Source organism: Myotis daubentonii, chromosome 7, assembly GCF_963259705.1.
Source record: "Myotis daubentonii chromosome 7, mMyoDau2.1, whole genome shotgun sequence".
Taxonomy (NCBI): Eukaryota; Metazoa; Chordata; class Mammalia; order Chiroptera; family Vespertilionidae; genus Myotis; species Myotis daubentonii.
In genome coordinates this window covers 41,409,222-41,434,996 of record NC_081846.1, presented here as the reverse complement: position 1 = coordinate 41,434,996, position 25,775 = coordinate 41,409,222, and the positions used below count along the sequence as shown (strand labels likewise).

The window sequence follows — 25,775 nt, the reverse complement described above, 5'->3', positions numbered from 1 at the left end:
AAACTCTCCCTCGCCGGTGTCTGATGATCTCCCGTCCTCCCATACCCTGCCCTCTCTCTGCCTCACCCCGTGTTTTTTCCTCCCTCCTCTTCTCTCATTCACTGTCAGGAAGGGCCATCTGTGAAGAGCCAGTTCGGCTCAACCCGGCGCCGGCAGAGGCTAGCAGCAGCCGTGGCTACAACAGTGAGTGGATCTCAATCCCAAGTGGACATTTAATAGCATTGAGAAGCTGTGTGCGTGTGCCACCTCCCCTGTCCTGATGTTGCCACTTGCGTGTGGCAGCATCAAACGTGGCTCATTCCTGCGTTGGTATAGCTTTCGCATGCTCTCTGGGTGCCTTTGCATGGCAGGAGTGGACACGGACATTGGTGTGTGAGTTGGTAAACTGTTCCACAATCCAGTTCTCTATTTCTGCTGTCCATGTAAGAAATAATTTCAGTGCAAGGTTGCAAAACTTGTGGTGTGGGATTTCCTTAAACAATATTGTTTGTTTGTTTGTTTGTTTGTTTGTTTGCCATACTGACATTGGAGCCTTCGCTGAGTTCTGTTTTTCTCAGAAAAGTCATGTTACTACAGACATAAATTGTGCTTCTTTTGGTAGCAGTGTGACTATTTGAACAAGATGTGAGAATATAGACATGAGAGGGCAAGAAAAGGTGAATTTTTATGTCATCTCCAAATGGCTACACGAGTTATACTTACCAAGGGAAAATTGTTTATAAGCTGAAAATCAGAAAACATAATAAAAGCAGAGCAACCACAAAGTTAGATGACGTTTAATCCATATGTAGAGGTTGGTTTGGCTTTTCTTTTTTAAATGGAAGGATATTAGGAGGACAGAGGAAGTACTGAGGCAGATAAGGCAAATAACAAATTTAAAAAGGAAAAGTGTGCAGAATAGTCAACTGTCCATAGGGAGCATAAAGTAGAACTTGCAAATACAAGAACCCTGTGCTGGATAAAAGTAAATCATATTTGCTTAAGCATGACATCCTATCCACTTTTTAAATAGAGGACAAGTTCATAACAATTATGTATGTTTTTTGGCTATTAGATAGTGTCTTAAGTAAACAATAGTTTTACTCTTGCTAGTGGTGGAGTATATTTTAAGATTAGAATTTCTGATAAATATGGAAAGGTTTTTGTTGTATTAATAGGAGAATGGGTACTGGTGCAAAGATTGGTTTTCTACTTTATGATTGGCAACTGACTCTTGCATTTTATTGAGGTATGTAGCTGGATTGTTCGAGAAACAGAATTGCTTTGATTATGAAATGAACCAGTGACTTGGAATTTATTAGGGGACTGACTCTTAAACTCACATTTTTTGAATTTTAGAACAAACAAATTATTGAAATCAGTTTCATGTTAATGTATATCTTATGCATATACTCAAATGCAGATGAATAAAGTACATGCCACCTACATGGTAAAGAGATATATAATCAGTTAAATAATTCTTAAATATAATCTTTCATTTATAAATAAAGAAATCAGGTGATTATTAGGGAACAGAATCTCAGCATAGAAAGGAAAATACTAATGTTTCCTTAAATAATGTACTTCTAAGATGGCATGTAGGGAAGTGAATGTTTCCACTGTGTTCATTTTTTAATGGCAGATACATATAGTGAATATAATAAAGCTGGAAATAGAACCTATTTGAATAGAATGGGTTTATATTTTTTTAAAGTTGAGAATAGAAAAGAAAAGGCTTTTAAAAGATAAAAGTATTCATGCATACCTCTCAGGGTAGCCGTGACCGTAGAAGTTAAGAATAACCTAGATGCATCTAATGAGAAAAGTTACTGGCAACATTTAGCAATGAATTCAGGAATAGCTTGGGGAGGAGGGAGTTATTCTAAACCCTCTGAAATTTATAACTTCATGCACACCCGAGCATAGCAACATCTAGCAGGACCCTCAGCGGGCCCCCTTGGCCCCTCACCCATAACTCAGTGACCTGACACTGGTGACTCACCCTATTTCTTTTATTACAGTGGCTCTCTTTCCTCTTCCCAACACTAAAGTTATCCCACCTATTTTGAGCCCATCCTAACCTGCCAGTACCTTTTACTTATAATTCTTCCAAATGACTACTCGTCACTCGTTGTTCTTGCCCACTTGGGTGTCTGGGGCAGCTGAGATTGGCTGCCAATGAAAAGTGCACCCAAGGAGATGTTTCAGAGATTTATTCTTGTTCCCTAGCACTAACGCCCAAATGGTCCACTTGCAACATCAGCCAGACCCAACAGAATAGGGGTGGAAAAGGAGAAACACTGGCCCCTCTGCATGGATGGACTCTGAGCGTCCCAGGCAGTCAGCACTCCCCATGGGGTCCCTGTACACACAGCGCAGAATGACAGCAGCAGACCTTGCTACTGGCTCTGAGTCATCTGCACTTAGACCCGCTGTTGTGTTTTCTCTTATTCATACATATTCGTCATTGCTAAATTTCAGTGCCAGTAGCTCCCTGTCAATCCATTTGTCTTTTAATTTCTTCACGGACATGTGTTAAAAACATCTCCTAACATCTCCATTCCAAGCTGTGGTCATTGGTACCAGAACATTCCAGGATCAGGCTTCCTCCCTGTCACAGGGTTTCAAGGAACGCCCTATATTTCTTTCCTGAGCAGGCTGCAAAGGCCACATTCAGTGCTGAGGGTTCTGGGTACAAACATTGAGAGCTGCAGACAGCTCCCATTCCAGCCATCACTGACGGAGAACCTAGTTGCCACTTGAACTTTGTAATCCCATAATACCTAGATGGATGAGTAAAATACTAAGTCCCCAGACTGAAGAGATACTCAATTAGAGTAGGATTAATACATTCCACTTTGTATTCTCAACTTCGTTTCATGAATTCTATCAGATGGCTCATTCCATGTACTTCTTTTAACAACAACAACAAAGAAGATATCAATATAAACATTTTCAGTAGGAAACATATAAAAATTAGTTTTCATTACCCCAGGGGCCTGAATGCAGTTGGAATGCAGCATTCCAGATGTCTTTCCCTGGGAGTTATATACAAACCCACTTTGACTGGTTTAATTGCCAATTTAAACTTCCACTATGTTCAAAATATAAATTTGTAGTTTATGTTTTTCTTCTGAGAATCTGATTCCAAATTTTAGTAGAGAGGCTGTGATCTCAGGGACAAGCTGGGTCCTTACTGTGCTCCTGGGCCTCCACTGTACCATGTCTCCCATTGAAGCCTCTCACCAGCTCTCACAGCCGCCTCCCTACCCACCTCTCTCCAATGCCAGGGATGACACCCCTCTTCAATGCCAGGCCAGTCCTTGGAGTGTTGAGGACACCGAGTGTAGCTAAAACCCCTTTCCTTGATCGTCAACGCATTACATTCCCCATCACCAAACACCCACATTCCTGTTTCTCAGTGCTCTTCTAGTTCTTTGTATTGGGAAACCAGATCCTTAAATCTGGAACTTTCTGACTTACACATTTCCTCAAGGTACAGCCTCTCCCCAGGACCTCCTGATCTCCACTACCCTTCCCATGGATTTTCTTTGTCCCTCCTAGAGGGCTATGGACTGACTGTTCTTTCTAGATTTAGCATCACTACAGTGAAGGTCAGAAATTTCCTTTATCTTTAAATACTCGTCCATATAAACCCCATTCCTTTATAAGCATCCCCAAAGGACTTCAGTTATTGTTCTCACAAGTGACCTGGACAGGATTCCAGCAAAGTATGGAGCCTAAGGACTCCATTTTTTCAAATAGCTTCTCTGCCATGGTGTGTGTGCCTGTGCGTGTGTGCGTCTCTTCTGTGGCCAGTCAGAAACTGAGCTTGATGAGATGAAGGAGCTTTGCACATCTCCCAGCCCAGTGCAGCCAAGGTCCCCATGGAGGACGAGATAGTTACTTTGATAAACCCAGATACCAAATGATTCAGATAATGCGCTCACATGGTTAGGGTAGCTGAATTTAGGGGGAAAGCTTCATGCTCACTTCCTTCCCCAGGAAGCCTTGGTATCTTTTGAGGTCTGTAACTTCCTACCAAGGCAAAGTTACATCCAGAGGACCCTCTGTCCAGTCTCAGCTGCCCTTACCCTAGATCCACAAACTACAGCTTGGTCAGATTTTTTGGTTCTCTCAACTCCTTTGTCTGGCCTCTGTATCCGCCATGCACGTGCACTCGTTTATGTTCATTCTCCCTTTTTTTCTGTCAGGAAGTTTAAAGCAAATATTAAAAAATGGGGGGAAAGGACAAGGTTCTGAGATACATAAACACCAGACAAGATATTGGTTTCTTCCTCCCACAGCATATTTTCCGTTAGATAGAGGATATGAGTAATGCTATCATTTATATAAAATTCAGCTTGCAAAGGAGTCTAAGAGTCTGGTTCTTAAAGATAATTGAATGAACATCTGTGCAATAAGAGCTAGGGGAGGTTACTAGTCTTATTTACAAGAGGAATTGGTATTTTTCCGAGAATGTTTGGCTGACAGCATTTGTAATCGCCAGGTAGAATGTTCTAGAAGGAGAGGGCAAGGTGCTTTGCCTTCACCCATCACAAATCTAGTCCAGATCCAGCCTGGACAGGGAGGTATCTCTAGCCATTTGGAAAAATCTATAGTAATATGACTTTTTTTACTTAATGCTTTTCCATATTGGCCAGTTCATAAGCCATGCTCATACATGTAACAGCTTTGTGTTAAGATATAAAGGTAAACTACAGTAAATTATGCAATATATATGTCATTTGCAAACATTTTGATAAATCAATTTCAAACTTAATTGTGAGTCTCTCTAAGCCATTATATTTACTACTAAACTTATTTATGTTTTATCTAATGGCTGTGGGACAAGTAAATTTTCCTGTATGTGCACCTCTTGAATTTTTACCTGGTGGGTGAGCTCAGAAAGCAGTGAGCATAAAAAGTCCTCTGCCACGAGTACCCAGACCTTGTAAGACAAGGACAGCCACGTCACAGTTTCATGTTTTCTGCCATTGGCTTTTTAGATACAGCTGTGGGTTCAGAGCTGAAACTTATCTGGAATTGTGCCTTTTCTTGCTGTCATTCTGAAGTCACCTCACCCTGTACCAGTGAAAAGCCAGTGAGTCAGTCGCAGTCCTAAATCCACTATGGGAAATGAGACTTCCTCCCACCCCACCACCTGCAAAGTAAATGAGTACCGGGTGTCTCCGTGTGTGTCACCAGAGAGGAATCTGTTATTTGGAAGACGGGAAGAGATCTCTTCTGTGTGTGAGAATGCACAGTGCACTGTTGCTCATTAATGATTCGTATCTTCCCCTTTCAGGTTCCTTTCAGTGCCACCATGTCACCGGTTCGTTTGCACTCCTCCAACCCCAACCTTTGTGCAGACATTGAATTTCAGACTCCCCCTAGCCACCTCACTGACCCTCTGGAAAGTTCAACAGATTATACAAAACTTCAAGAAGAATTCTGTCTAATTGCACAGAAAGGTAACACCAACTCTAACGTGCCCTTTCAAGAAGTCCTCTTCTTTGACGAGAGATTGCCATTTACTCCTTTATCCTTGTCTAGGTGGTCATGGGGAAAGATGAAATGGTTTATATACTGGTTGGAATTCTATATACAGAATGTAGTAGGATACGACGCCTACATCTTGGGACAACACAAATCATAGGTTTACTGTTTTGACTGAGTAAAGAAAGTGTCATTGGTGGTGGGGCAGCGAGGAAGGAAGAAAGACAAAAAGAGTTATCCTGGACAGGCCAGGTTATAAATTATTCTTGAAAGTGTGTGTTAAATGGAGCATCTCAGCCAATACTCAAGAGCCAGGTGGTGCAGGAAACCAAAGGGAGCACATGGAGGGCACCTCTGGGAATGCTTTTGTTTTAACTATATTTTTATTGATTTCAGAGAGGAAGGGAGAGGGAGAGAGGAGAGATAGAAACATTGATGAAAGAGAGACATGAATCGGCTGCTTCCTGCTTGCCCCACGATGGGGATGGAGCCCGCAGCCCAGGCATGTGCCCTGACTGGGAATTGCTTGGTTCATAGGTTGATGCTCAACCACTGAGCCAGGCCAGCCAGGCTGGGAATGTTGAAGTCAACAAAAATTTGTATTCTCAAACCATCAGCACAGATATACCATCAGATATTTCTTTAATTCTATTATCCTACAACAACAAAGCTAAAACATCTTCCCCCCTTTTCCTCTGTAGGTTTCTCAGTTGGAATGCCAACCCTCTTTCACCTGCTCTTTTACTCCTAGTACACCTTTATTACATTTCTTAGCTGGATGCTAATTATGTCACTAGTCTAGAGTAATATTATTTTGCTTATAAAATTGCATTGATTACAGTCAGTAGAGCCAGTAACTTTTACTCGTATTGGGAGAGAGAGTGTAGGAGTAGGTAGAGCGAGACAAGTGTGAGTAGCTGCTTAGGAGAGATGAGTACATTTGAAGGTAGTCCCAGGAAAGCTTTGTGAATAGAGTTGCAATCCTGAGGCTTTCAGGAAATCCAAGTTTCAACAGAATTTTAAAGCCTTTTGAAACAACGTATTTTCTTTTCAACTGTGCTAGGAAAAAGAAAGGGCTTCTCTATGACTGTTGAGTGAACCCTTTAGAAAGAATTATGGATTTTGAAATGACTGAGTCTGCTTTTACAGCTGCCAGTGGGATTGATGTGTTCCAGCTATCAAGTTATTACCTTTAAATTGATGATGGAGAGAATGTAGCAATAAATCAATAGGTTGTGAGTCCCTTGTTATCCCACCATTTTTCCTCTTTAATATGGGCCGGTCTTTATGCTAAAATTTTCCACTTCTAAAAAATAACCTTTCTCAAATAAGGAAATTCCTCTTTTTAGTAGATCTTGAATATTATAGCAATTCTGTTATGGTAACGATGAGAGTTGTAAATTCAACCTTTTGTAATTTAAAATTAAAGACTGCCGCGGATTACACCAATGTATGTTGTTAGGTATGCAGGAGTTGGGAAGGGAACTAGAGTTTTTATTGTTACTTTTAAATCAAAATACTTCTAACATCAAGATATTCCTGGCTAAGGAAGGATTGCAGGTACTGTTCTTAAGACCAAATCAGTTCCTAACTCAAAGAGAACTAGGAAGCACTTTCTAGATCAGCTGCCTGTTTTTTTGTTGGCAGTGATAAAGTGTGGCTGGTGATTCGGGGTGTGAAGGAATTCACAATGAAAAGAAGAGATGTAGAGAGGAAGTTTATTTTACTTTCCCTGAAGGGAAAGGACCAAGTATTGCTAATCAATGCAGGGCAAGAAGTGAATGGCAGCCTGCTCTTCTAAGCAGAGGCTGTAGCTAAGCAACCAGGAAGGGAGGGGAATTTGGGGCTGAAGTTGAGTAGACATCAGGGAGGTTGTCTTGAAAAAATTATTATTGGTTTGTTTTTCAGGAGACAGTCCAGGCAGGTGTCCTAGGGAGGTGTCTTATCAGTATTTCCCCTAAGCCTGTAAAACATGTTTACAATAAAAGTTATTAAACTTCAAAAGAGGCGTGTTTGAAGAGGATGGGGGAAGGGAACTTTTTGCTAACTAGAGACCCCTTGGTGCGAATTATCCCTGAGTTGTAAAAACAGCAGGGAGGAGGGGTATGCAAGAATGTAGCCTTGAGAGTAGCTTATCTTGTCTCACAGTTTGAGCAGAGGGGCTCTTTGAATCAGAGGAGCTAACACTCTTAGGGTTTAATTGCCAGGTGCTTCTCATAAACTGTAGAAGGCTACAGCAAAGAAAAAGAAAGCCTTTTTTTCTGTCCTTACAGGCAGGACTTATAAAATGCTCTCTTTGGGGTGTACACTTTTGGGAAATAATTTTTGGATAGTTCTAAATAATGTGCATGTGTCTTCATGGTACACAGAACTGCTCAGATGCTCTCATCAATTATGGCACAGTAAAACTTGTTCCCTTTTCCTTCTAGGAATTGTGAATTAATGTATAAATATTGATATTAGAATTGGTATGCTGCTCCCAAGTCTTTGTTGGCTTATCTGGTATGAAATGCTATTCATCCTGAATAATTACCATTACCGTATTTGTTTTTTGTATAAGTATTACGATAGATTCAGTATTAAAGCTGACTTTTAATTAGGCTGTAATATAACCTTTCCAGAAAACATCTATGCACGAGTTAAAATGCAAAAAAAGTTTATAATTTTGGACATTCTTTCTGGACCGATTTGATCTTTGTTTTTCGCTTTTCTCCCCACCCAGTTCATTCCCTTTTGAAGTCTGCATTTAATAGCATAGCTATAGAGAAGGAGAAGCTTAAGCAGATGGTTTCTGAGCAGGATCACAATAAAGGCCACAGCACACAGATGGCACGACTCCGACAGTCACTGTCTCAGGTAAACGAGAATGTGTGTTTCAAGCTCATAACATATTCCCATCCCTGTATGGCACAAATGGGGGTGGAGGCAGTTGGTCATGAGACTGTAAGTCTCCTAAGACATTGAGTATCAGTATTAAATATTACTACTTTTTTTCCATAAAATGTCAAGGTAAGAGTGAAATCAACCAAACTTACTTGCAAATATATAATGATTTTGGCTGATTGAATACTTTTAATGCCTCTTCATGGTTATGTATAAGGCAGTCTCTGGTTTAAAGAAAAAGAATCATGCATTTATATACATGGTTTACACGTCTAAAATATGGTCAGGAATATATTCAATCCAATGTTAGAACAAAATCTACTAGGGCCCTAGCCAGTTTGGCTCAATGTACAGAGCTTTGGCCTGGGGACTGAACAGCCCTGGGTTTGATCCACATGCCTGGGTTGTGGACTTGATCCCCAATAGGGGGCGTGCAGGAGGCAGCTGATCAATGATTCTCTCATCATTGATGTTTCTGTCTTTCTCTCCCTTTCCTTTCTGAAATCAATAAAAATATATATATTTTTTAAATCTACTAGGTATTCCGTACTTAATATTTTTTTCCACTTAAAATACATTTCAATCTGTTGAAAATTACTGATTACTGTTATACCTCTTTTTTCCTGATTTGTACTCTTAGGGTTTTCTTCCTATTTAAGTTATGTTCTCTGAAGTTATACTTTCATATTTCAATATATATTATATAGTAGATATTACTCAATACCTATTCATTATGTAGTATTCAATATATATTAAATTTATCTTATGAATATTAATTCAATCCCATGTATTTCAAAGTTGAAATTTCTGATGAAAAGCCTTTAATGCTATACTTATGCTTTTTTTACACTGAGTACTTGCTCTGAAATTAATATTTTCTTTAGTTTATAAATGCACTTTTAAAAATTTCGAGAATTCAGTGCTGTTATGTGATTTTGCGTGAGAACTCAGTGTTTATATAAAATATTGTTCACTTCCTGGTGCCTTGGATCAGAGTGAAGGAGCAAGCAAATCCTGGGTAAGTGGTTTTCCATGTGGGTCAGCTCCTGCTTGAGCACTTTCCCTCAGTCCCTAGGAATTAGACTGAAACCGTCTCGCCATGTTTTATGTACCTGAACTGTCAGTTTCTTTTCAATGTGAAGTTTCATGTTATTGAGTGCTGTTATCTGGACCATGTTTTCTGTGTTCAGTTAAGGTGAAACACTGCCAGTTAAGGTGCATATCCTGCTTCCAGTGCAAAACTAGGGACTTGGGAGCATGAGCATCAAAAGCAGCAACTATGTGCCAATCTGCAGAGGGTTTTACTCATAAGCACATTAATGGTTTTCCCTGGACAACTCTCATGGCATGTATTTGTTACAAATACATGCTATGAGTCCATGTTAATTGACCTTCTAAATAACTATTCTAAGAGTATCATGAATCAGAAGATCAAAATAATGGTGAAGTAAACATGTAAATGTCGTCTTGTAAACGTAAAATGCACTCTTGCCCCTACTTGCTGCAATGTTTCCTTAAGATGTATCTGTTTGTGGAGGCTTAGTAATAAGAAAAACAAGAAAATGGGTTTGATTTTTGCTTGCTTGCTTGCTTTTATTTACTTGTTGGTAAGACAGAGAATGGCAAATAGAGGTCTGGGTTGGGGTATCCACTGAGATTAGAAATGATGAGAAAGAGAAATTTTTAAAGTTACTCATTTGTTTATTCTTTTATTCATTTCATTCAACTGACCATGTATGAAACACGATGCAAGGTGTGGAATAGCAACATAGAAGTAGCCCTGGCCATGTTCCCAGGAAGCTCATGACCTGACTCATGAGATGAGCAGTGTTTATCAGGAAACAGTTAAGCGGACCATGCTGTAGTCCATTCACACTGGAACGTGGATGGTGCAGATTCCCAGGGCTTTGGTCATTCAGAGGAACGGAGGAGCTCTGAGCTGTGAGCAGAGCCACAGCTCAGGAGGAACTGAGCCTTGAATTAGGCCTGAATATACAGCAGAAGCTCACAGGGAAGGACCTGATGTTAACATGTCAAAAGTAAAATACAGCAAAATTACATCAACTTTGCATCCTTTGGGTTAAATATTTCCTTCCCTCATCAAAACATATTTACTTACATCTAGACCTAGATGTTGTTCTTATATTTTTTTAACCAAAATGCTCAATTTTATCCTCAAAAGATGTAAAAAATAATTTGGTACTATAAAGATGGTTAGTTATACCCTATTCACAACAATTCAGTTCTTCTAATTATGTATTATCACAGCATTTTGGCTATGTTCACACTCTAGTGTCAATCTCTACCTTCCCATTGAACCAATCCTATTCCCATCACCTCTGAGGCTGGTCTTTCTTTTGCAACTCACTGTAGCCTTGGCTTAAACATTTAAGTTTACTGTCAGTTCACTCTTTGAAGAATCATTCTCCATGGTTAGATCACTGGAGAGCTATCTGGAGAATGGCAAAAACATGGAGTGAACAGGAAGCATTAGTCTAGGAAGAGGAGTTAAGCAGGTAGGGATCAGTTCATTAAGGACCACACAAAGGAATTGAGATTTATCTTGTCAATGTTAGGGAGGCCTTAATTTTAACTAATGAGTGAAATGAGAATTTCAGAAATTGGAAATACTGCTACATGTTTTTGCATATTAGAAAGATTATTGGTACAGTATGGAAGATAGATAGAATTAAGGCAAAATCAGTTGGGCAGACTCTAAGATGTTTAAGATAGTGCAGGCCTGAAGTAGGGAGGTGACAGGGTGTGTAGAAGGAAGGGATTAATTTCAAAAACACTGAGAGGGAAGAATCAGCATGGATCAGAGATCAACTGAATATTATTAGAAAGGGACAAGGAGATAGAGTAAAAAACTAATTTTTAGGTTGTTTACTTGCATAGATGATAGTTCTTTCCCCAAGAGAGTGACTACAAGAGGAACTGATTTGGCAAGGGTAAACAATGAGTGGTTTTTGTGGAGACTGATGTGACTGTGGGAAATCTAACAAGTAATTAGGTATGTAGATCTTGAGCTCAGAGGAGAGGTCTGGGCTGGAGAGAAAGATCGATACTCCAGGATGTCGCTGAAGTTATAGATGTTGATAAATTGTGTTTTCAGTCAGAATAAAAGAGGGTCAATGGTGCTGCAGCAGAGAACATAAATAGAGGACAGGCTGGGGAAAAAAAAGAGGATCCTTTGATGGAAACCCAGGGAGGCAGCTGAAGAATCTAGATAGCGATGACCATTGAGATCAAGGTTAAAGAGTTTTGATAAAGTCAATAAGGAAATGGTTAGCAGAATCTGATTTAGCAGCAAATAACATATAGACTGAAAGCAAATAAGGAGACATTGAAGGTGGGAAACAATTAACTGATAGAGCCATCATTTGCTTGGCCAACTCTAATTTTATTGTCCCTCTTTTAATATAGCACTTAAAATTGAAGCAGATGTTAAATAACTTTAGAACATTGAGACAGTTGTTCTGAATGTTTCTATATTAATATAACCTCACATTGCAGTGTGAATTTAGATAGCCTAAAGACATCTTTGATCCACATTCAAATGTCATCAGTTAAATCCCCAGATATTTATTTTATGACCCGTTAGCAAGTCAAATCTCCCCACAGGGAAGGAAGTAGATAGACTGTATTTAAATAACTTCTTAAACTAGTCTAACATCTTTAAAGTATATTTTTTATTTGACATAAGTCCAACTTGATATATATCTTATGATTAAAATGCTGTTTTTCAATAAAGCTTTAAAATATACCAACTTGGCAAATTCCATCCTTTCAGAAGGCACAAAGTATATAATATACATGAAATTAGCATTCTTCACTACAGGCTCAGCCTAAATTGTTGCCTGCCTTGGGCATGTAATAATTTGCAAGACTCAATAGTATAATGAATCCCTCTTCTAAAGTGATGTTTCTCCCCTGATCTGTGTGTACACAAAGGCATACATAATTCTGTTGTTTTACCTCCATGAAACTTTAAAAGTAACTTTCACACCTGAGAGACAGTACAGATGCTGGATTCAAGCCTGTAACACAGACCATTATATGTGACATCTAGCCCTTTATAAATGACTATTTCACAACAGCTATAGTTTTGTGTTTCAATGAATGTAAAATCCTGGAAACCAAATTCAAGTCGTATCAATAAGACTAAGGTAACCTCAGCACTCCAGGTTACTATAATAATAAAAGATTCAACTTAACTTGAGACTGTCTTTAATACATTATACTTTCTTACTGTTACTAGTGTGATTTCTGGCCCCAGAATTTGTGCACAGCTTATGCTAAATGCAGTGGGTGTTGTGTCTATACAAATGTGAGCATCAGAATATGATCCTTCTATTCCATCTAGAATTACTGTACTTCATTAAACCAAAATGCCACCAATTGTTAGATGGACCATCATTTTGTGCACTACTAAGAAACAAAAACTGCTGTCAATTAAAGTGACTCGGTGCTTCAGAGGTGTTAAATGCGGGGGGAAATGTGCATCTTAGAATTAATGAACTGTGGTGTGTATGGAAATGTAAGCAAAAATTTGGCTTAAGCATTGCCCGGCCTCGGTGGCTCAGTTGTTGAACGTTGACCTATGAACCAGGAGGTCAACGGTTCGATTCCTGGTCAGGGCACATGCCCAGGTTGTGGGCTGGATCCCTCGTGGGGCATGTGCAGAAGGCAGCCGGTCAATGATTCTCTCTCATCATTGATGTTTCTATCTCTCTCTCCCTCTCTCCCTTACTCTCCGAAATCAATTAAAAAAATTAAAAAAAAAAAATTTGGCTTAAGGCACCGAGTAGCATAATTAAAATTCCAATCATAGAATTTACCATCCTTTCTATCTATAGCATTCACATACCCCAAATAAATATTAAATGTTGAGATAAAAGTTCCATATATATTTGTTTATTTCTGAATTCAAGAGTTTCCTGAGACTTGGCTAAATTTTTTCTGTTCAACGATATTCTTCATGGAATCTTTTAAATCTTTTTGTTTGTTTAGCTATACAGTAGCTTCAAATTAATATAATTATCAACATGAGTTGGCAATATTAATTAAGGCCTTAACCCTTTGGTCCATGGCTGATATCTGTAGTCTAAGAGGTAAAACTGAATGCAGAAATCATTATGCTCTTGACCATTCATGGCAGCTTTATTTAGTCTAGTAAAATTCAGTAACAGCCTAAGTGCCAATAATAGGAAATAATTGCTTATTATGCAACTATTAAAATCATGTTTATGAATATTTTGCACCATAAAATAAATGTTTATATGCAGAGAATAAGTGGCATGTATAACGTGAAGTATGCACCATTGCATAAGCTAAAAAATACATAGGAAAAAATATACCAAGCTATCAATGGTTGGTTGATTGAATATTAAGGTATGAGTTTTTAAAAATATATTGCTACTTTTTGCATTTTCAAAATATAGCATAGTATAAACTATACTATAAATATACTACATTTTCCAAGTATATGTATTTTTTCATTGAAAATACAAGGTTATTTTAAAGAGATATCCAGAATTTGATTCTTGGTAGCTCCAACTGGGACAGTTTCCATACTCATTTTCTCATTCCTTTTGAACCAGTTTTGCTTTGACCCAAAGAGTTTAAGTCTCTGATTATTCCATCTTGCCCTCTGTTTTATATCCTTCTCCAGCCATCAGGCCTTCCCAGAACCCACAGTTCCACTCAGTAAAGAGTATGTATGCCAAAGTCTCAGCCAGCCTATGGCAAATTCTCACCCATTACTTGGTTGGGTGGATGAATGGTAGTTCATAGCAAGAAAGATGGAGATTGGGGCGGTTGACTCTGGCTCACATCTTCAAGGTGATAACTTCTTTTATAGCTTGGGAAGGAGTTGTGTATTTCTTGGATATACTAGACTTGAGTGTGTATGAGATGTTGGGGAAATGCACATACCATGTGGAGCGTTTTAGTGAAGTCCAAGTTCATTAACAAAGGCAAGTAGTGAGAATAAGTACAGAACCTGCCTGGTGAAGAATCTAGGCAGAGTTCCTGAGCCTCCCTGTTAGGCCTACATGCCGCTAGTAGACCAATGTTACTACTGACGAGTCCCCATAGCTTTTCTTGCTCGTTGGCTGATGGGAGTGGCTGGGGATCTGCCTCCTTTTTCCTTGCTTCGTCCAGGCTCCTTGGGTGCATTCCATACATTGTTTCTGCCATAACCTGGCATCTTCCATATTAATTATCACTAACAGCATCATTTCACTGAACATACCTGTATTCCTCAATGTTCCCAAGGCCTCCGAGATATAATTACAGAGAAAATAGTTGAGTTTTAGGGAAGGAAATAATAAATGTGGTCCTGAGCACTGCCTGGCAGCTCTACACCACAAAGCTCATTAGTTATAGCAAATATCAGAAACAGTCCTTAGGGGAGGCCGGGGGAATGTCAAGTGGGGGGTGAGGGGAGGGGGGAAGGAGACATATGTAATACTCTTTGTAATACTTTAAGCAATAAAAACATAATAATAATAATTAAAAAGAAAGAAAGAAAGAAACAGTCCATACGATCGAGGCAAAAGGAGGAGCTTCCAGGGCGGATGCACAGAAGTGGGCTGTTGCATGCTCAGTTGTATGCTCACACTTTTTGCATTGGGGTTGTCAGAGTTGGAGCAGTATATTTATTTCCATGCATTTTTGTGCTGTGTAAAACTTTTTTCTACCACTGCATATATATTATTAATACAATATTCCTTTAAAAATATTAGCTCATTCCTTATGGGTATTAATGGCTAGAGGTTATCTTGTGTGCCTTCATGCTTATCTGTAGGCAGAATCACATTCAGTGAATATTGGACAAGATGAGGGCTTAATTGAGAATTTCACTTTTTTAAATATCCAGAGCAAACAATTCTACAAAATGTTTCTTATAAATGGCAGACCTGTGTTTAAAACTCCCACCCTAAGAAAAACCATTACTTAACCTTGCCCTTGAGTTTTTGTGGGGTTGTTTCATGAACTCTGTTCCACTGGTAACAGAAAGTACAGTCACTTTGGAGGAACTATTAGTTGAGGTTTGTATGAAACCCTGAAATCAAGACTGTGATTCTGCAAATAAAACCATCAAACAACCTCCCACAAGGCCTTCAACGTCCAAAACAGCAAAATACATCTGGTTCCAATTATTTCAATAATTAAGACAACTTTCAATATATACTTTGAACAGAGTACTAATGAAAGAACAAATAAGCATGTGTGTAGTAGTGGCAGTGGATAGGAATAATGTAGTATTTTCTCTTTAAATGCTAAGTGAGATTTTGTTCCAAGAAAAATGACCCTGTCCTAGCTGGTTTGGCTCAGTGGATAGAACGTGGGCCTGTGGACTGAAAGGTCCCAGATTCGATTCCAGTCAAGGGCACATGCCTGGGTTATGGGTTCAATCCCCAGTTGGGGGCATGCAGGAGGCAGCCAATCAATGATTCTCTCTCATCATTGATGTTTTTATCTCTCTCTTCTCCCTTCCTCTCTGAAATTAATAAAAATATTTTTTAAAAAGAAAAATGATCCTGAGCACTTTTGCAGAATGTAGACATTAGAATTCTTCCCTTGGAGCACGTGGTTTATTTATTAAAACTGGACACATATTTCCTCCCACCTGCAAATGTAATGACTATCTCCATCTTTAATCCATCAATACTTGACTGTCCACCAAACCAAATGTGTTGTATTTTACTGACCAGTTCTAAAGACTTTATACAAAAGCCAAAAGCTGTGAGTGAACAATTTTCTTCTCAATAAACAGAAGCTGGATTGAAGGGAGAGAACAGAGACCATTCTGTGCTCCATGCTCAAGGACTATGCACTCCACCATGCAGATGTGACATTAGCCACTATACTTTATCCTGGGTGTTTTAATAGGCACCGACTTATAATTATATGACATTTGTATATTGGTTTATTGTGTTCACTGGGCCTTGTCCTGGAAACTCGATGTGACTCTGGCTAGCTACATCTCTCATGTATATGGAGGCTGCTCCCCTGCATCGATCGGATGCATGCACCTTTGTCCACGGGCTCCTGTAGGCAGCCGTGCTGTGTGGAGCTGCTCTCCAGGCCATGTTTTACTGGTGCTGAAAGCAACGTGATGCAGATAACATGCAGTTAGTTTCCTGTCTGTGTTCTGTTCTTCATTACGCTTGTCCGTGTCTCTGCTGTTCAGTGAAGGCACCTTTTGGTTCTGCTGCATTGTCATATGTACTAATTACGTGCTCCTGGAAAATGAAAATACAACTATTTTCTTTCACCAAACTGAAAAATAATTCTCTAAACTATAAAGCCAATTCATTGTTCATTTCATTTCCAAGTAATTTTTAAGGCAACAATCTGGCTTTCAAACTTTAGAGACTAGAACAAAAAAATTTGAATTAATAGCTTTAATCCCCAGGTCTAAAATGTAATATATATGTGGTGGTAGATGGGCTTGGGTGTAACGGGCCTGACCTAAGGGAGAGGAAATTCCATGAATCATTTTTATGAAATCCATGACCTCTTTCAACCCTCTAACCTACTGAGTAGTAGTCTTATGTGACACAAAATGAATCTCTTAATTCTGAGCCATTTGTTTCCTTTTTACCAGTAGGATCAGGCTTATGATGACTCCAAAAGTTACAGCTAAGGACATCATAGTCTTTGTTGTCTGAAATGTACCTGTGTACTTGTTCTGTATTATGCTTGCTTATTAACTTGAAATTACATGTGCGGTTTTTGTTGTTTTAAGGCACTCAACCAGAATGCTGAACTAAGGAGTCGGTTGAGCAGAATACACTCAGAATCTATTATTTGTGATCAGGTTGTCAGTGTAAATATTATTCCTAGCCCTGATGAGGTAAGGCTCAATTTTAATAGATGTGGAGTACTTATTTTATAGCATCTAAATCTACTGCATATTTTGTTTATTTTTATACAGTTCTTTCACTATTAACATCATTCCCTGCATAAATATTTGTGTTGCTGGCAGTTCAGTATTCTTTGGAGGGAAAGGGTGTACATGAGCTTGACATTCTTGGTGATCAGGGTCTATTTTTATCTATTCCTATGTTCACCGGATGCCACCGAATATTTAGTTTATGTCTACTCCATCTGGTGAATTTTCTGTATCTGTCTCAGTCTTCATTTGAAATGTTCATATTATGAAATGGCTCATGCAATGTTTGTTTTTTTTTAATGTTTAGCTGAGAAATTGCTAAATGAATATTTTCTTAAGGTTTATTTTTAAAGTCCTATCTAAGTAGTCGTCTGACCTTTCTAAGATAATACGAATGGTGCTGCTATTGCTGCTGCTGCTGATAATTAATAGCTAATGTGTGTTGAGTGAATGCTTATTATGTGCTGGGCGTTGTGCTATCCCTTTTACATGTGTTATCTCATTTGACACTCCCAATAACCCTCTGAGGTAGGTGCCCTTATTCCATTTTTTCAGAAGAATTTTTGAAGAAATGGTAAGAGGTAGGAGAACATTCAGTATTGGGGCTAAACTTAAGTGTGTACTTATTTTTTAACACTTTTTGAAATTATTGTTTTATCACATGAGAATTAACACTTTGCAACAGTGATATTAGACCTTTAGATATAGTCGGTGAGAGTTTTACCTAATATGAAGGTCATATTTGTGCCAAAAACATTTTTACTAGAAATATACAAGTGCAGCAGTTCTCCCATCTAACTCCTTGAGAAATGTCATCTCAACGCAGCTTCTCTGAAGTTGCCCACCTGCCTGGTACCCATGATCTCTGATGACACTAATGCTCACTCAGCTGCCCAGAAATAATCTAGAAGTATTTCTAAAACTCTATCATTTAAACATTGGTTAGCAGTCTCAGTTTGAATCTTTTTAAACCTGAAATGTTTACTAGAATGTACATATGTAGAATGTATATATTACAGTTCTCTTACACATATTTTAATGGAAACTTAAATATCTTCGTTGAGAATTATATTTATCACTGACTGAATGAAAAATACAGTTTGAAATAAGGTTTAATACTCTAGTCACATTTCCTTGCAAAATGACTTTTGTATATTCTGTTTTAAAAATTAGTCTTGTAGATTGTTTTCTTAGAATATTTATAGTGTTTCTTCAAATACTTTTTGAGGTTTAGTATACTAGTTGGAATATAGCTAGTAATGACAGACTTAAGTATATGAGAATGAACTCGTTACTATAGTCAGCTTGGGGTATTGATAGGGACCCAATTTGTTAAATTCCACTTAATATTAAGCATAAATTTGAAATCAAGTCATGGTATCAGCACCTTTCAACTATGCCTTTTAGATTCTTTAGACATATTGGAAGAACATTTATGCAGTCATTTCTGAGTTGCAAGTGAAAATTACTTGTGGTCATCACTCTTTTAACATATGGTGTGAAATTCTCTAGAAATCTGGGTAGCACATCATGGTCTAATTTGAACAAATAGCTATTCTTTGTACCAATAATGATTGCACCATATGCTTCTCTCTTCTGTAGCCTGGCGAGCAAATCCATGTCAGTCTCCCTCTGTCACAGCAAGTAGCAAACGAGAGCCGCCTCTCCATGTCAGAATCCGTCTCTGAGTTCTTTGATGCCCAAGAGGTGCTCCTCTCTGCAAGCTCATCAGAGAATGAGGTAACGTTCTTTGGGGTGTCAGCCCCAACTGTGAGTTTGTGTTAAAGAAAGTGAGATTCTGAGACTTTTTTAACATCATTGTAAGATTTCCAAGTTGTAACAAAGGCAAAAGCATGAAAACTATGTTGGTTCCTATTTACTGAGCACTTAATGCTTCTGAATATCAACTTATGACTCTTAAATTTGATGCATAAAGGGAAAGAATCAAGCATTTATTCTAATTTTCTTGTATGATTTATATTTTAGAGTAACCAAATAGTTGATTATATAGAGTATTATATAGAAGGAGACTAGCTAATCATTGTAGAAAGAATGAAAGAATTTGAGTCATCATTCATGCTTGCACATGTATTACATAACACTAGAGCCCAGTGCACAGATTCGTGCACTGGTGGGGTCCTTCATCTTGGCCTGCAGGATCATGCTGAAACTGACATTCCGACATCCCCCTAGGGGTCCCGGATTGTGAGAGGGTGCAGGCCAGGCTGAGGGACCCCACTGGTGCATAATCAGGGCCGGGGAGGGACCGCAGGAGGGCTCCAGGGCGTGTCCAGCCCATCTTGCCCAGTCCCAATCGGCTGGACCCCAGCAGCAAGCTAACCTACCAGTCACACGTCTGCTCCCTGGTGGTCAGTGCACATCATAGTGACTGGTCAAACGGTCGAATGAATGGTCGGACACTTAGCATATTAGGCTTTTATTATATAGGATATTATGTATAAAGATATCTTAACCAGAGACGTGAATTTGAACTGAGAAGGATAATGTCTAGCATATTTAGTTGGGTAATTATGGTCTGGGGAGGTTACCACTGACTATCATAAAAGCTTTATTGGATTGTTTTCATGCCCATGAGTCTTGGCAAGGTTGTGGCAACAAGGAATCTCTTATTTAGTCAGGTTTCAGAAATGTATTCTTTTACTGAAATTTAGTCAAGTGGGCTTTATTATCATTATTATTATTATTATTTATTATTATTATTATTATCATTATTTTGGCATGGGAGAAGCAGCCAAAAGTTTTCCCACACAGTTGATTAGCAATATTATCATTTGAGATTACAAATCTGTACTGCATTTTGACAAAAAAAAAAAAAAAAGAAACAGAATAGTTGCTAAATGCTATTTTTATATGCATAGATTATAGTTTGGAAGAAAACATTCTGACAATTAGTAGTAGTTGTTTTTGGATATTTGTAATTACCAGTGATTTTAGAAATATAAATGAGTGGAAAAGAGAAAGAAATAATGAGAACATATATCACTTTTATAATGGAGGAAAGGTAAAATAGAAATCTTATGTCAGGCACTAAATTTGATATGCACCTGCCTCCCATGTCCCTAATCATGCATTACCAGATTCACAGACTCCCATTCACAACTGAGTACTTGTTTAATTATTCATAGTGATAATTGATGCTATCAGATAGACAAAATAATCAGGCTTGCTGATTAGCGTCTCTTTCCCTGTAGGCACATCTTCATGGGAAGCCTAATTGTAGTCAGGAGGTTGTTTGGTGAGCAAGGAAAGACTGGAAGCAGGAGAAGTGAGTTGAGTGAACTTGAGGCCAGGAGGGCCAGGATATAATAGCTTCAACCTTCCATCTCCTTAATAAGGAGGGATACGCTGCCACATGGATGGGTTATTTGTGTCTGTGATCCAGTCTCTATGCCACAGGGACCACCATTCTGGAGACATGCTACCAGCATTTTCTTTTCTGACTTCTTTTTCTGAGCTCCCATTGCTGACCAGTTCTTCATCCTTCTTCAATCAAATTACAGTCAAACTGGACACTACATTATCTGGGCTCTGACCCATCATCTGATGATTACAGCTTATCTCTTAGAAAGAGACCTCATTTCCATTTCAAAGTTCTGGGGCATACTCAACTGGGAGGCCAATTGCCCCTTGAATAGACACTGGCAATGCAGAAATGAAGAAGATATGAAACAGGTTATTGCACAAGTCCAAGCAAGGTGGTGGTGTCGCCTTGGCCAAGTTACTCAGTGGGTTGGAGCATTGTCCCATACACCAAAAGGTTGGGGTTCGATTCCCAGTCAGGGCACAAGCCTAGGTTGTGAATTCGATTCCCTGGTCAAGGCATGTATGGGAGACAACCAATTGATGTTTCTCACATCAATGTTTCTCTCTCTCTCTCTCTCTCTCTCTCTCTCTCTCTCTCTCTCTCTCTCTCTCTCTTCCTCTTCCTCTTCCTCTCTCTCTAAAAATCACTGGCTCATAGACTTGAGGGAGAGTCATAGGGCCTCCTTTTTTGTATATTCTTGTTGCATTGTACTGAAATATTTCTGGCTGTGTACTAGCCTCCCACCCCAGCTAAGACAGGGAGCTACTTATTTTGAGCCATTCTATATTCATGGAAGACCCTCAAGTGCTCACTGCACATATGTCAAATGCATTTCCCACTATGACCTCTGCTTTTAATTTGAGCAACATCTTGTGTTTAATTAAAATTAATGTTTGATTTTCTGAACTTTCAATACTGAACAAGAATCCTGATCCTTTCTTTATTTTTTCCCTCTCTAGGCTTCAGATGATGAGTCTTACATCAGTGATGTGAGTGATAATATATCGGAAGACAACACCAGTGTTGCGGACAACATTTCTCGGCAAAGTATGCATCCTTTGAGCTTGCAGGTTCTTCTCTCTTCATGCCAAATTACAAGGCTGGTGTTTCAGTGAACAATCACTCCCTCCCAAATTAATTGTTCCTTTTGTAGTTGATAGTTTGATAGATTTTCTATTTGTATAATCTGTTGAGGTAAATGGCTCTAAAATCTGTTAGGTAAATGATTGTGAAAAGGTTTTATTTCTTGCTTAAACCAAAAATTGAGTCCTTCTTACTAAATATATTTAACTTTTAAAATTTTGACTTTTTTTCTTGAATATTTTAGTATAGTTAACACCCCATTTGAAAAACTGTACACTAATATTTTTTGCTTTTATTAGCAACCTTGTATCGAAATAATTCCATTCGTTCTTGAGGGAGTATAATAAAAGGCTTGAGAAATGTATCCCAGTCAGAATTATTTGAAAGGATTATTTCCCTCCCGGGTTTTATGAAAAGCAAAGTATCTTTCATCATGATTCTCATCTCCCGATTTCAGTCTTGAATGGGGAGCTTACAGGAGGGGCCTTCCGGAATGGACGCCGAACGTGCCTGCCAGCTCCCTGTCCTGACACCAGTAACATTAACCTGTGGAATATCTTGAGGAACAACATTGGAAAAGACCTATCTAAAGTGTCTATGCCTGTGGAGCTAAACGAGCCGCTCAACACCCTGCAGCATCTCTGCGAGGAGATGGAGTACAGCGAGCTTCTGGACAAGGCTTCGGAAACCGACGACCCCTATGAGCGCATGGTAATAAATAGCAGAGCCGTGCTCTGCGGGCATTTGTCAACCCCGGGCCTGGGCTAAGGCAGGATTCATTGTGATGGCACAGTTGGTTTCTGCATAACATTCTCACTGCATAGGTAAGAGAGGACTTGGTCCATTTGCAGAAGTCCACTAGAAGATACACACTCTGACTTACGCTTGGCTCCGAGAGTTTCTAACGTTAGGATGTAAAAATCACTCTTCCTACGGGCTGAAGGCATGCCGAGCCTCGCTTTGTTAACTTCTCCCGAATGCCAAGAGAGCCCCTTTGTTCTGGAACTTGGGTCTGAGTTTGGAACCTCCTGTTTGTGCTTTGCCCTGGCCTCTGTTCCGCATGACTGTCGAACACTTGACCTGCCCTCAGAAAAGCACCAACAGCCACAACCCTTGTGCACATGGCACTAAGATTGTGTGGACAGCATCACCCTTAAACGGGGTTTCAGAAACTTGGGACTTGTGATACTCAGGAAATTGGGTGGAGAGATGAATGAAAAATACTTGGCTTAATTGCCTGCTGGTTCCCCTGAGAGGCGTTTAACCTCATTTTCCCCCATGAGTGTATGAAGAATCTGCGTAAATAATAGAAAATGCAAATGCCGTGCAGTCAGCACCCAGGGACGGGGGATGTAAAATCTAGAGGAATAAGGGACAAACAGACCTGGAAGTAGTCTCTCCTATATTATTTTCCTTTCTTAAATGTTTTAACAGGTTCTTATTGCTGCATTTGCAGTTTCAGGATATTGCTCTACCTATTTCAGAGCAGGAAGTAAGCCATTCAACCCTGTCCTTGGGGAGACTTACGAATGCATTAGAGAGGACAAGGGATTCCGCTTTTTCTCAGAACAGGTAAGTCCCGCTGCATCCGGGAGGCTTCTGTGTAGGTAGCTGGGCAGTTTGAGGATGAAAATATTTTGTAAACCTCTGTTTGGGGTGGGTTACGATACTAATGGAAAACTCAATTTATTTATATAATTGCCCCCTATAAATATATATAAGTTCTCTGAGTTTAAACACAGAAGTCTTAAAAGTTCAAGATTCAATAATTTACTTGTATATTTTGAGAAAAATTAATAGAGGTGGATGAGCTGAGTAGTTTTTATTTGGCAGAAGCCAATATACGCTGTTAAAAAAAAGTTGTTGTTTATTGAAGTTTTCACGCTGATGTCAAAACTTTCTGTTTTGTTTTTAATTACCAGGTTAGCCATCATCCACCCATTTCTGCCTGTCACTGTGAATCCAAGAATTTTGTGTTTTGGCAAGGTTTGTTTTTCAATTACAACTTAAAAACGCAACTGATTGTCCTATGGGACAGTTTCTGGTCTCCAAAACTGGAACTCAGCTTACATTGCTACCTTTGGAACTTGGAGAATGTTCGTAATTGATACAGAGTTCCGTTCAAGAAATTAGATTTCCTGTTTGAAATATTAAACCATGTTATCTAGGAGATGAGGTTGTTTAGGAAGCAGAGCTCCAAGCTGACTGTGCCAGCTCGGGGCTAGCACTTTACCTCGTTGTGCCTCATTGTCTCTACTTTGTATGGAGATTTTATCTGCTATCTTCTTGCTTCCTGAGGGTGTACAAATACATCGTAGTCCTAAAGGAAGGCTCTGTGGCACATCATCTGTGGTGACAGTCTACTAAGTATGTAAATATTGCCCTGATTTCTGGTCTTTAAGTCATTGAGGTATTTGGATTGGAGTCTATTGAACCAATGCCTGTTGTCCAATCAGAATGTCACAAACTCGCCTAAAATAAAATGTCTCAAAATCCCTTTAGCAAGAATACATAATATTAAGTATAAATAGTTTATGTTCAGAAGGATGCTTCATTTGCTTCTCATACATCCACACTTCCTCAACCTGAAAACATGCAGAATGACAGAGCACTGTAACTGCGCTTTATTGCAAAATAAGAACAGAAATCATTTCTTGGTCATAACATAGAGTCAGAAATTTGGTGGGGCAGCACTAAGCTCCCTTAGTTCATCAGAATGGGACCAGGTGGTTATTATGAATGCACAGGTAAACCTCAGTTTCCACAAGTCAAACATAAAGCTTCACGTGAGATAAGGTGCTGGGCCCTGGAGTCATATCTCACCCAGTGTAGGAACATATTCATGAAGTTAATCTCACTTTCTCATAACCTTATCTGTCTGTATTTAGAGATTTTATTTTTGTACTGGTCTCCCAAATCATATAACTCTTCAAATAAATGTGTATGTAAATCCGTACTGCCATTAATTTTGCTATAAACTCACTTGTCTCTATATAAACTATTTCCACTATCTAGTTAAAACGTATAACAACATTTACCCAGATAGTAAGGCATAGTAAAGTATACATACATATGTGAATGTACACACATACATACATGTATTATCCCAGGCTCTCCCCAGTTTTGTTAGTTGTAAACAAATATGAAACATGTGTTATGAGGAAATATAAATAGTAGGCTTTTTTGGTTCACAGTTAATTTTTTTCACTTTGGGCCATCTTTGGGCATTTGTTAGGTTAAATCAACAATATAGAATCAATTGTAGTTACAAAAGCTCTTTGTGAAATGTAAAGTGTAATTCAAACTTTAGTTTTTATAGAATAAATCATTAGACATAGAGTATATATTTCTTGTCCTCTGCCTGTGTCATAGATATCAGGTGGAAGAACAAGTTCTGGGGGAAGTCGATGGAAATCCTGCCTGTGGGAACGCTGAATGTCATGCTTCCAAAGTAGGTTTCTCTCGTCGTCCTTTTGGTCTCTTACCTGCTTTTCAAAATCAGAAATGGGTGTTTCTGTCCCTGGATGGCCAAAGCATCTGTTAGTTTTACCAAAGTGCGAGAATGTTCTCCCACAAAAGCAAGCAAGAACTTTAGCATGTGCATTAAGCTTCCTGTTTATCTCTTCACGTCCCCCAGTCATCAGTCAGTACCAGGTACCGACCTATCCCAGTCACCGTGTTTGCATTTTATATGAAAGAGTCTCATTTTGACCCATTTCTTCTTATACAACTTACGATTTCATTTTGAGTTAATCTTAGATTCAGGGACTATTTTCAATTTCTAAGTTATTTTATTAAGGAAGAGTGATAAAATTCTTATATGGCTGTTTTCCAAAGAATATAGCCTTTAAATCTTTTCAAATTAATTGAAGTTTTCATTGAAGCCAAAAGCTTAATTAGTTTTGTTTCTGTCTTCAGTTTGTTGGTTTGGTTTGGTTTTTGTCTATTTGAAGATGGACTGGATATGGAGGAAGGTAGAGAAAGAGGAATTCCCAGGACCACAAAATAAACTTTCAATATTTGCAAACTCATGAGGAAGAAAGAATTTTCCCAGTGGTATATAGTTCCTACATCATACCAATTCATATGTTTTTTAGAAAC

The 25,775-nt window shown here is 38.8% G+C and overlaps 1 protein-coding gene across 13 annotated transcripts in view; it reads left to right on the top strand.

Moving 5' to 3' along the window:
- OSBPL6 (oxysterol binding protein like 6) overlaps nucleotides 1-25,775 on the top strand; it is a 176,834-nt gene that overhangs the window by 138,873 nt on the left and 12,186 nt on the right. For 9 of the 13 annotated variants that reach the window (XM_059703960.1, XM_059703957.1, XM_059703959.1 and 6 more), the window contains 10 exons: nucleotides 109-183; nucleotides 5,288-5,453; nucleotides 8,201-8,334; nucleotides 17,120-17,227; nucleotides 18,869-19,006; nucleotides 21,551-21,638; nucleotides 22,132-22,385; nucleotides 23,109-23,246; nucleotides 23,597-23,660; nucleotides 25,047-25,125. In XM_059703960.1, coding sequence (XP_059559943.1) covers nucleotides 109-183; nucleotides 5,288-5,453; nucleotides 8,201-8,334; nucleotides 17,120-17,227; nucleotides 18,869-19,006; nucleotides 21,551-21,638; nucleotides 22,132-22,385; nucleotides 23,109-23,246; nucleotides 23,597-23,660; nucleotides 25,047-25,125 — 1,244 coding nt within the window. The remainder of the gene's footprint in view (nucleotides 1-108; nucleotides 184-5,287; nucleotides 5,454-8,200; nucleotides 8,335-17,119; nucleotides 17,228-18,868; nucleotides 19,007-21,550; nucleotides 21,639-22,131; nucleotides 22,386-23,108; nucleotides 23,247-23,596; nucleotides 23,661-25,046; nucleotides 25,126-25,775) is intronic. The other 4 variants (XM_059703961.1, XM_059703966.1, XM_059703964.1 and 1 more) reach the window with 3 other exon arrangements.